The sequence below is a fragment of the Sus scrofa genome, chromosome 17 (assembly GCF_054392235.1).
Source record: "Sus scrofa isolate SSC_HxYL_T2T_F1_AM1 chromosome 17, Sscrofa_HxYL_maternal_Yorkshire_Landrace_v2.0, whole genome shotgun sequence".
In the NCBI taxonomy this organism is placed as follows: Eukaryota; Metazoa; Chordata; class Mammalia; order Artiodactyla; family Suidae; genus Sus; species Sus scrofa.
Genome location: NC_139399.1, coordinates 10568169 through 10579540, shown reverse-complemented (window position 1 = coordinate 10579540; position 11372 = coordinate 10568169). Strand labels below are relative to the sequence as shown.

The 11372-nt window shown below is 34.8% G+C and overlaps 1 protein-coding gene across 5 annotated transcripts in view; it reads right to left on the bottom strand.

The window, feature by feature from the left end:
• Positions 1-240: 240 nt before the first annotated feature.
• The window catches only part of TUSC3 (tumor suppressor candidate 3), a 195891-nt gene continuing 184759 nt past the window's right edge, over positions 241-11372 (bottom strand). For 3 of the 5 annotated variants that reach the window (XR_002340155.2, XR_014831977.1, XM_021078325.2), the window contains one exon: positions 241-2616. Coding sequence is in view for 2 of the 5 variants with exons in the window: in XM_021078325.2 (XP_020933984.1) it covers positions 2601-2616 (16 nt within the window). In the remaining 3 variants the exon portion in view is untranslated. Of the gene's footprint in view, positions 2617-9021; positions 9085-11372 lie in introns of those variants that run through there. The other 2 variants (XM_021078324.2, XR_014831978.1) reach the window with 2 other exon arrangements.

Sequence of the window (11372 nt, the reverse complement as noted above, 5' to 3'; positions counted from 1 at the left end):
AGAATAATCACTCCCTTTCTGTCCGCTTAGGGAGGTTCTCATAATAGCAAGAAGGGGAATACTTGCCAGGCTCTATGGTTAAAAGATCTAATCTCCCCAAATTACCATGCTTGCTGAATTGTAATTGACAGGGATATTCCTGTATGTGCAAAAAAAAAAAAAAAAAAAAAAAAAAAAAAAAATTACACTAAATAGCACTATTGGGCTTACTTAAGTGAATATCTAATGTAAGGAACAATATGCTGAGCAAAATGGAAAACTTTATTCATCAGAAGTTATTGTAGATAGAATTGTACTCCTTTAGATAAAATTTTAAGATTTTTAACTCCAACTGAGTAGGAAAGTAATTCTTATTTTAACTGGAGCTTGTTAAATATATGTTTTTAAGGGAGTTTTCAATACAGTGAGTCAGGTTGAAGTGACATTGTAAGATATAACATTCCAAATACAAATACATTTTTCAATTTAAATTAGCTGGCAAAAGTAATAGCATATTTTGTATGTGACATGCCATATGTTACATTCTGAAAGCAAACTTCGTTTGAGTCACCCTTTGTAGTTTTGCCTGCAGCACTTTCTAGTAATGACTTTGAGGTAGTTTTCTTTTTCTTTCTTTTTTTTTTTTCTCTTTTCCTAATGCAATAACTGTCTATAGAGAAGCAATAGGTTTTTAAACCAAAATTCTGGAAAAAAAATTTCTTTTCATAATTGGCATTACTTAATGTTCAGAGAAAATTACATAATATAAGCTAGATATTTTTTACTAATCTGGGATTGGGAAGTTCTCCTTACCTAGGTCACTGTGTCTGAGAACTGACTCTGGTCATGATTAAACATGAAAAGGCTTCATAGAGCTCTTAGGTGTGTGTTAATAGGAATTCCGAGCTTTAAGGAGACAAACAAAAGTAACTATAATTACTAAAGAAACACTTACTCAATGTAAAAATTTGGCCTCAAACTCCCAATTTTAATGTTTGTTCTGAATAAATTTTAGAAAATATTAGAATACTTAATGGTTTAAGATTTACAGGTAAAATGCTATCTAGACATAGGCTTTAAACAGTTTGCTAAGATCACTGATTGCTTTTCCATAAAAGCCATTCCAATACTGAATTTATCAATCTTTGAACAGGAACTAGGGGAATTATGTGATTTTTAATAATAGATTTTGGGACTATGTGGTACGGTTAACATAGTTCAGAATTACTTTGTAGTTTTTGCCAAATATATGAATGTTTTGACAAAATAGCTTTCTTCCTGCTCTCACAATACTGCCCTGGGATTTAACTTCCTTTGCCCCTCCAGGCTTTTAACTTCCCATTCATCATTGAATTCCACGGTTCAAAACAGGGAGATGCAGCGGGTCCTGGTTCCTGTCTTGAGACTACATAGCTGGAACTCTCAACCAACAAAGTTCTCCATGGTCTATTAGTCGGAACTTAATGAAAATTAGACTACAAAAGCCTAAAAAAGAAGTTTACTGAGCTGAATAAATAACTGTGTTTCTTTAGGTAGCACCACAGAAAATAAAAATTCAGGTCTGAGAGTTTGAAAGCAGAGTTACAAGCTCTATTTTTTTCTTTTTGGCTTTCAGCTTCCAGTACTTAAATTTAAGTCAGAAAAATTTACATTTCCTGTCTGAATGCCCGTCTAATTTACAGAGTTGTTGTGAGGAAAAAATACCATAACAGATAGGAAAGCTTTTTATAAATTGAAAGAGGAAATGCAGGCATAGTTATGGTTATACTTATATAGTTGGTTTTCAAGAAAGCTTCATTGAGTCACTCACTCATATTAGGATAATTAATCTCTATCTAGATCCAGGGAATAGAGATTCGATGGCAAAGCTTCTTCCATATAACATAAGGGGAAAATGTCCATCAAGGGTTAGTTTTGTGGTTATATATCTGGATTCTTGGGTGACACTTGTAAAATTGGAGAAGAATGAATTCCTAGTTCTGGTGTGTTGCTTGTGTTGCCTGATGCCTTGAGGCATGGTGTCTTGTTTGTAGTCATGTTTGCTTTAGATGTACATCCTAGGGAAAACCTCTATTTCCCTGGGTGGACATCCAAGCGCTATTCATCCCATTACCTGTCCTATCTCCTTTATCTAAATAAGATTAATAAGAACAAAACGCTTTTTGTAACCATACACATCATTTATACTGAAGCTGCAGTTAAGTATAATTTTTCAGTACATGACATATTTTCATGCATACACCTCACCTCTATACAACCCCAAGTTGTTGAAGATACATTTCACAGTTTTCCTTTACTAACACTGGAGTTTTCTTTACCAGTGAGTGAACAGTTTTAAAACATGAATTCATGATTACATTATCATTTATTTCAATTTTACAGCACACACTGAATATAATATGCTTGAGAAATACTTCAACAGTTCGTTATTTCCATATTAAATGTAACCATCCACTTCTATAAATTAAGTTTACTAGGAAAACTCACGTTTAAAAAAATGATACAAGACTAAGCTGGATTATCACAATCGGCAAGGAAATGAACTCAGGAATTCAAACTAGTATGTCAGGAACACTTTATCTTCACGGTAAACATTCACTTTATGCAAATCCCACTTGGCTTCATTTAATTAAAAAGCTGAAAGAGAAAGAAAATTCTGTGCTGAAAATAAGGAAAACACATATGTTTTTTTTATTCCACTTTAAATTAGTACATGTAAATATAAAATTAAAATGCCATAGGTATATTAATTCACATCATTCTAATTTTTATATTGGGGCACTTTCTCTGAATTAGTTCCCTTTGGATCAGGTAGGTCAGGAAGAAGATGCTGACAGGAACTTGAACTTGTGGTGTTTAAGTCTGCATAATTTTGGTGAGCCATTCTCAGTGTTAGCTAGACCACTGGTTTAAACTGACAAGGTATGGGAAAAAGAGGAAATGGATTGAAATGAAACAGATATTTTGAGTGGGTCATTTCAATGTCCTAAACAAAATATTTTTTCTCATTATTTAATCTATAATTTAATTTAAAATAACTAAACACCTGATTTAAAAGAATGTATCATAAGTCATAATAAAAGTGTCATCAGATTCTGATGAAATTATACAAATAGATGTTTGTACATATAGAAAATAAAAGTAAAAGGTAACTTTTTACCTTCTCTAACTTACCTAAGCACAACTTTTAATGTATGAACAGAAATTTAAGTTTATTAAATTGTCACTTTAAAGAACATTCACTGAGCTTTTGTTATTTGTACCTTCTGCTAACCTGCAGCAAGATTTTTTTTTTTTTTTTTTTTTTTTTAGTCTTCCCACTGTAACTTTAGGACAACCAAACTCATTTTTAATTAAATGTTAAAACAAAAATGAAATTAATGGTTACTATAGCTGAAAATCCACGTAGTTGGAAAACTGTTCAAACTAATAAGTTTAATATTTAGATGCTTAATTTATATCTTAGGCATATATTACATTACTTTGTTTTTCTGAATCTCGGTTTCCTCATTGGTGAACAGAACACTTGTTTTGGATGGTTTTCAAAGTTCTTTCCAGTGCTAACAATACCTTATAATCCTGGTGACACTGTATGCTAAAAGTAAATAGATATGTAAATATAAAACATTAGGAGTTCTCTGGTGGCTCAGTGAGTTAAAGGACCAGTGTTATCACTGCGGGGGCTTGGGTTGCTGCTGTGGCACAGGTTCGATCTCTGGCCCTCGAACTTCCACATGCTAGAGGCATGGCTAAAAAAAAATTATATAAAATATTTATACATATATAATATATTATCTATAATTTATATTAAATAATACCTATGCAAAACCAAACTTTTTTTTTTTTTTGGTCATTTGTCTTTTTAGGGCTATGCCTGCGGCATATGGAGGTTCCCAGACTAGGGGTCAAATCAGAGCTGTAGCTTCTGGCCTGTGCCACAGCCACATAATGTAGGATCTGAGCCACGTCTGCAACCTACACCGTAGCTCAAGGCAATGCCAGATCCTTAACACACTGAGGCCAGGGATCAAACCCACGTCCTCATGGATACTGGTCGGGTATGTTAACCACTGAGTCACAATGGGAACTCCAAAACCAAACTTTTACCACTCTTTCTGAGGAACTATTAAGTTAAAAGATAGAAATGATGTGCTGATATGTAGATGCAACAAGACACCACTTCCGTTTTTTTGAGATGACAGGATATGACTTAAGTACTGCTAAGGTAACACTGTCATGAAGAAGAGTGTCAATGGGAAAATTCCTCAGAGCATTAAGATGGTTGCTGTTCAATCCATGGAATCCTTGACAACACTGATGGCAGAGCAGATATGTATGTCACATTTAGATAGACACTTCGTTCTCTGTCTTCAGCTATAAGATTGTCCTGAAGATAAAGCTAACTGAAAAATGAGTGTTAATGAAAAAAGAACACTTGATCATAAAAGATTTAAAACTGTAAAGTTGAAAAAATTATAGCTTAAAACTGAGAATTCCTAATTTATTTGCTTTTATGTAAGGGGCAGTCAGAACATTTCAAGTTATGGAATACCAAAAATTACCTTTAAGTACTGCTAAAAATATTGCTATACCATAAAAGCAAGAAGAGTAGTATAACCCTTTATGATCATTTCATACTTCCTTACTTCTTGGTGCTGGAAAGATTAAAATGGTTCTATGACTTTCATACATCGCTATTTTCACAAAGTAAAAGGACCTTTCTATTAATATTGAAATAGACGAAGAATCCCTGGTTACCAAGTTACTTGTTTATGCCAGTGACCTTTCTAAAAGGAAATACTTTATTATTCTGAAATGAGTTATGAATTATTATGAGATGAGAAATCTTAATCTTGAACTGATCCATCTATTAACTGTATACAATAAAGGATATATCTAGTGGAATACTACCTATTTTATATTTAAAACCTTTTTTACAAATAGCTATAAGCATTTGTTCAAGATACTGGAAACACTTGAGGAACAAAGAAGTGTCGAATGTTTTGTTAAAATGTTTCATAGAAAACTGTGAACTATTACTCTGTAGGTAATCACTCAATAGTTCATGTTTGATTTTTATTTTCATTATATAAATGTCCAAAGTGTGTCCTAGTCTGAATGTTTTACACTGATTTCATCACTCAAGAAATAAGTATCCTCATTTCTATGTATCAGGGTCTGACATATTTTTTTCTCTTTTCACATTTACCTGGCTAGTAATGTTGATGTATCATTTAATGGTTCTCAGAGATTCATGCTTCTAACATGGTTTGGATAAGTCTTTCCTAATAAGGCTTCTAAAAACACATAAGATGCTTCTGTATCATACTGAAAAATAGCTGAATAAGAAAAACTGAATATATTCTTATTCTTTGGAATATTTTTTCAATGTTGTAGTCATGCGGAGAAGCTGTGTTCGGGGTCACAGTCAGCTTGTGACTAGACTTGTCTCTACTCCGTCATGAATGAATCTCAGTACAGTTACTGGTGGTGTGCGCAACAGGGACTCCTGCGGCTGGCTTATTCTCAGGTGAGTACATGCATGCTCAACTCTAACGCAGGGAGCAGAATAAGATGAAGGCTACTTGGCAAGGGTAGTGAAATGTCCACAGAGTTACAGAACCAGAAGGTCCCCCATCTCTTAGTCTCAAGGGATGCAGCTATTTCCTGCAAGTCTGTATGTATAACTTGATTATTGCTTAAAGTACATCAGAGATCCAGAGGCACCTTGTGTATACAAAGAAGGGATGGGATGAAGATCTCAACACACTTCTCTCTTTAGGTTTGGCTCTCATAATTGCTCTCTCTCCATAACAAATATTCAGGATATAGATAAAAATGCAGTCCTTGACTTGCTGGGGAGTGATGTTCCAAAAGTTCATAAGCAAGTTTATTATTTGAAATCAAGTTTTTCTAGAAAAACATTATTTAAAGCAGAAGCTATTTTCTCTAAATGAGGGTCTGCAAAAGTCAGCTTCAGTCAGTATTCAAAAGAGGCTTACTGATCATAGTTGTATAGAAGAATATTATGAATAGAAGGGTGTGTCAAGAAAAGGAATGACTGAGAGCCATGGCCATTACGTTTCCTTTCTAGAGGCGAGAAGGACCTGGGTACTGTTAGGTATAACACAGTAACTTACCTGATATGATGATGGCAGGTCAAAGTGATACAGCAATTTACACAAGCAAAGAGAGGAAAACACTGAATGTGAAAACTAGTGAAATGAAGGGGTAATAGGCTAAGCTAAAGGAGCTGATTGAAGAAAGACAGACCATGAGAGTACATGGTGTTGTGCTTGTTACGGCTAAACCAGGGGTGGGCACACTTGCTGTGAAAGGCCAGAAAGGAAGTATTTTAGACAATGTGGGCCATAGTTCTCAGTTGAAACCACCATACTGAGTTGCTCTAGTGCAAAAGCAGCTAGAGATAACATACAAGCAGATGAATCTGACGTGGGCCAATAAAACTTTATTCATGGGTACAGAAATTCGAATTTTATATAATTCACATGTTACAGCATTCCTGGCTTCCCTCCCCCCTGCCCCCTCAATGATTTAAAACTGTGAAAACCATTCTTAGTTTATGTGGCACAAATAAAACTGGCAGTGGGCTAGCTTTGGCCCACAGGCAGTAGTTGCTGGCCTTGAGCTAAATCACAGGCTACAGTGAAGCCTGTATTATACGAGGAAACAGCTGGAACCAAACTTTACAGAATTTTTGGAGGTGATTTATTGTGTAGCTAGGAAAGTCATACTGAAGAGTAGCTAATGGTACTGAAATATGCTCATAATGTACAAAAGAAAAAAAGCAGTTTATAAAATATGCATGGCATAATCCTTCATAGGTTCAAAATATATACAAGCCAAACTGTTGACATTGATATCCCAAGTGTTGGAATTATGAAACATTTTATTTTCTTCAGGTGCTTTATATCTCGTAGAAGGAACAGGTATTAACTTTTCCTTCTTTCTGGTTAGCCATTAGTGGATTCTGATGAAGCAGCAGCATAATCTGTGCAGATGTTACAACAATTCTGCATTACTCTAGAATAAGTGATAGTTTATCTAAGATAATGACTATAGATAGGAAGATAAATTAGGAGGTTAGGTGGCAGTTCAAAAAAGATACTATGTGCATAATTTAAGACTACAGTAGTGGAAATAGAAAGTGATAGAGGCCAAAGTGACTCCAAGGTTTCTATCCTGTATGACTGTGGGGGTAATGCGTTTTAGAGAAAATGGGCAGAAGAGGAGACACAGGTTTGGAGCAGAGGTGAGCTTGGCTTTAGAGTTGAGGGTAAGGTGGTAATGTGGTAATGAGATCTGGTTCTAGATATCAGGAGAAAGGTCAGGAATTGACATGGATGTTGCAACTAAGAAATAATCTAAAAGGAAGGTACAAGAGTGTCATGTTAAAAAATCCAGGGCATAACATGTCAAAAAGGACCTGGTTAACAAATGTCTGTCCTGGAAAGGTTCTGTGAGTGGCAGAAGGAGAAGATATGTCTGAATTTATTTACTAGTGACCACTGGAGCCCCATGTTACAAATAAAACATGTTTGTTCTTTTTCTTATGAAATATCTGAACAGGCACCAAACAGTTGTTTTCTTCTGACTTCTCTTGAATTAATTACTTTAACTGCTCCCTGGAGTATTTTTTTTTTTTTTTTAAACACACTGTACCCCACAGCTCACAGCAACCCCAGATCCTTAACCCACTGAGCGGCACAGGGATAGAACCTGTGTCCTCATAGATACTGGTTGGGTTTGTTACTGCTGAACCCCAGCAGGAACTCCCAGGATTTTCTAACCCTTGTATTCACAAGTGTTCAGAGGGGGTACAAGGGAGAAGCACATTACAATTGTCAGCCAGGCCTCTTCAGCCAAAAAAACCTGGGGCTCTCTTGTTTGTAATAGAAAATTACCTAACCCCGAAAAGTCTTTCAGTCTAAAGTACATGATCTAAAATAGAGGCCTAAAGAGATTCAGGACTTTATTAGGAATTGGGAAGAGGATCTTTGGAAGTAGATGCCTTTTTTTTTTTTTGTCTTTTGTCTTTTTTTGTTGTTGTTGTTGCTAGGCAGGTAAGAGCTGGCACGTCCTACTACTGCTAAGACAGCCTCTCTACACAGCCTACAGAGGAGGCACGTAGTAATGTCATCCAAGCTCTTCCTATTAATACCTAGGCTTGGTCAGAGACAGGGAGACTAGGTCTGGGGGAGAAAGAACAATAAAGCTAGTATGTGGGGTAAGGTCAGGGGAGAGGTAAAGAATAAAACTTAGATATCACAGGAGCTTCTTACAACCTTCCCTGCTTTCAGTAGGTGGCTAAATGGTGGAGTTGCTGCCAGAGTAAGCACGTTGTATTAGCACAATGGAAATAACTTCCTAGAGCTTCCTCTGCCGTGTGTCTCTGTTCAGACCATGTGTTCCAAGGTTTCAGAAGCTGGAATATACAATGTCTGATCACAAACACTAAATTCTGAGTTTTCTACAAAAATTACTTTGAATTTATATATGTCCCAAGTATCTACTTCTGAATTATCAAATGTGATTAAAACAATCAGTATGTGTTTAGAAGACTTGTATTTTTTATTCTGAATGTTAAGGTTTATATTGTTTTTTAATGGGAAAAGGGATTTCACTACATTTTTCCTCAGTAGAATTAAATATATTTCTGTCAATTCTTTGGTTCTGCTTTCATCCCTAAGGTAATAAAACAGAAGTAACCACATAGAATTGTATTTTGTCTGAAGTGGTGGGTATATGCATTTATAGGAATATCAGTATTTAAAGAACATGCTGTGTTTGTCGGTGGTTAATTCTGTGGATCAAAGTCTCTCGCTGGAAATTTTTATCTTGAGGATTTGTCCCTGTAGCAGCTAAGTACAATGACATAAGACTGGAATATGTGATCTCACGGTTATCTTGCATTTGTAAAACAATACTTTGCTATAACTTGTCTTACTTATGAGGTCAGTATTACAGTTGTTATCTAAAAGATGAGGGAAACTGAGGCTCAGAGAAGATTAAAAGACTTGCCTGCGGTTACAGTTTTAAACTGCCATGGTCCAAATCACATCTTCTCACTCAAAGTCCAGATCACTTTCCAATACACCACAGTGAAATACAACAATATGGAAAAAATAGTCCTTAAGATACGATTTCCATATGTGCAATAGTATTACAAGACTTAGCGCTGTATTCTTCATCTAGGTAACACATGGGCAGACAGTGGTGCCACTATGACACTCCAGCTCTTCTCTGAATCATCTCTAAGTCTTGGGTCCTCTATGTCATTCTTCAAAGCTGGAACTCAGCATGAGAAAGGCAATCCCAGTGAAATTCTCATCAGTGATACAAATTGTGGGTTGATCACCAGACCGTTTCTGTACCTTCTATTTGTATAGCTCAAGACTGTACTTGTTATCTACATCTAAGTAAGATGTAGAAATGAATGTGCTATTGCCACATACTCTACATCCTGGGTTTTTTTTTGCCTTACTTTGCTTGTTCACTAGCATACTTTTCTCAAAATTCGTTAGGAGTGTCTTTTCACATCTAGTGATTATTCTATACTTTCCCATCAATCCATTTTTTTTTATTCATCTATCAAGATGTCATGAATTACAAGTATTTTTTTAAGACAATGGAGGATAGTTTCTATGTCCATTGTAAGCTTAATATACATATATATATATACATACACACATATAATATATATATATATATATATATATATATATATATATATTTTATGCCAGCCAACTCAGGATTAATTTGAGGTTGTAATTAAGTATCTTTAGAGCTCAGGTTTCTGGAATAATATTTCCACATACCACACACCCCTTTAAGGTGTGGAACAAGCCAACAACTCCATAGGGTGTCAGGTGATGTGAATTCCATCTTCTGGAGTTGTGCCATGTGGCAAACCAATATTCTTCTCTCCACTATGTTTTAATCTTAATTGTTCCTGTTGCATTTAAATAAGGAATAAATAAAAAGTGTTTTTGAGTAAATATATTCAATTAACAAATATATGATAAGCACCTACCATGTGCACAGCACTTTGGAGATATAAAAAAGGTATTTTCAAGGACTTCCTCTAAAATACCTTATGATATTCTAGGACAAAAGGAATTTTAAAACATAAAAGTTACATATGAATACTTAATGAAAAATGTAATGTTGTAAGGTGCTACTGAATAGCCAAGTGCTAAAGTGGCCAGTACTGGAAGTAGGTAATTACTTTTTTTTTTTCTAATTGAGAATCCACTACATTTGGGCACAGCGAATTGATTATATAACTTATGCCCTCAACATTCTGAGCTAGGTATTAATTGTATCAAATTTACAGATGAAGAGACAGGCTTAATAAAATTTAGTTACCCATGTTCATAAAAAACACTACTTTAGGGTTGAGGAAAAATGAGACTCAGAAGTTAAATAACTCCATGTCCAAAGTTAGTGAAGAGAGGGTGGGAGACCCAAACTTGGATCCATGTGACTACAGAGCCAGAGTTCTTAACACAAAAATGATACATTGGATTTGAACTCAGGTCTCGTGATTGTAAATATTTTTCCATTATACCGCTCTACCTTTCTAAGACAACTAAAGGGTTGTAAACAGAAAGCAAAGTGATAGAATTAGTAGAGAATACTTAAGGCTATCTTCCTCCTAAAGTAGAGACTGAAGAGTGAAATATTTTTACAGAAATTTTTTGAAAAAATTTTGAGTCAAAGTGTGTCAATGGGAAACAGTGGGAAAGTAATTACGCATAAGGAAAGACTCTCATGCATGACCAGTAGCACTTTGCTCTTCTTAGAAAATGGAACATGCCCTAAAATGAATCTTTAATACATAAAATAAATTCAGAGGTACCAATGGAATAAAATTTCTTCTTACGAACTACAGCTTAGATGGCAATTAGATCAAATTCTGATAGTCCTGATATTTCACTGATAATTGGACTCTTGAATCCCTTAAAATTAAGTTCATCAACAGATTCAGGGAAAAATCTGTTCCTTCCCGACTGAATCATGTAAACATTAAAAAGTTATTAATCTTCAGCATTAAAAAATCCTGCTTAGAAAAAATTAAAATACAGTAGAAAGTTGACAGAACACTGTAAACCAGCTATGATGGAAAAAATAAAAATCATTATAATAAAATAAACGTCACTACATATATTAAAAAATTTTAAAATAATATATCAGGATTGATGATAATTAGCATCAAATATTTGAGCAATACTATGTGCCACTTACTAAGTACTAGGCAAGGTGCTAAGTGATTTATATCATGTAATCTCTACAAATGTCGAAGTATGTAAATATTTCCCATTTACAAATGAGAAAACCAAGGTTTAGAAAAGTTTCTTAACTTTCCCAAA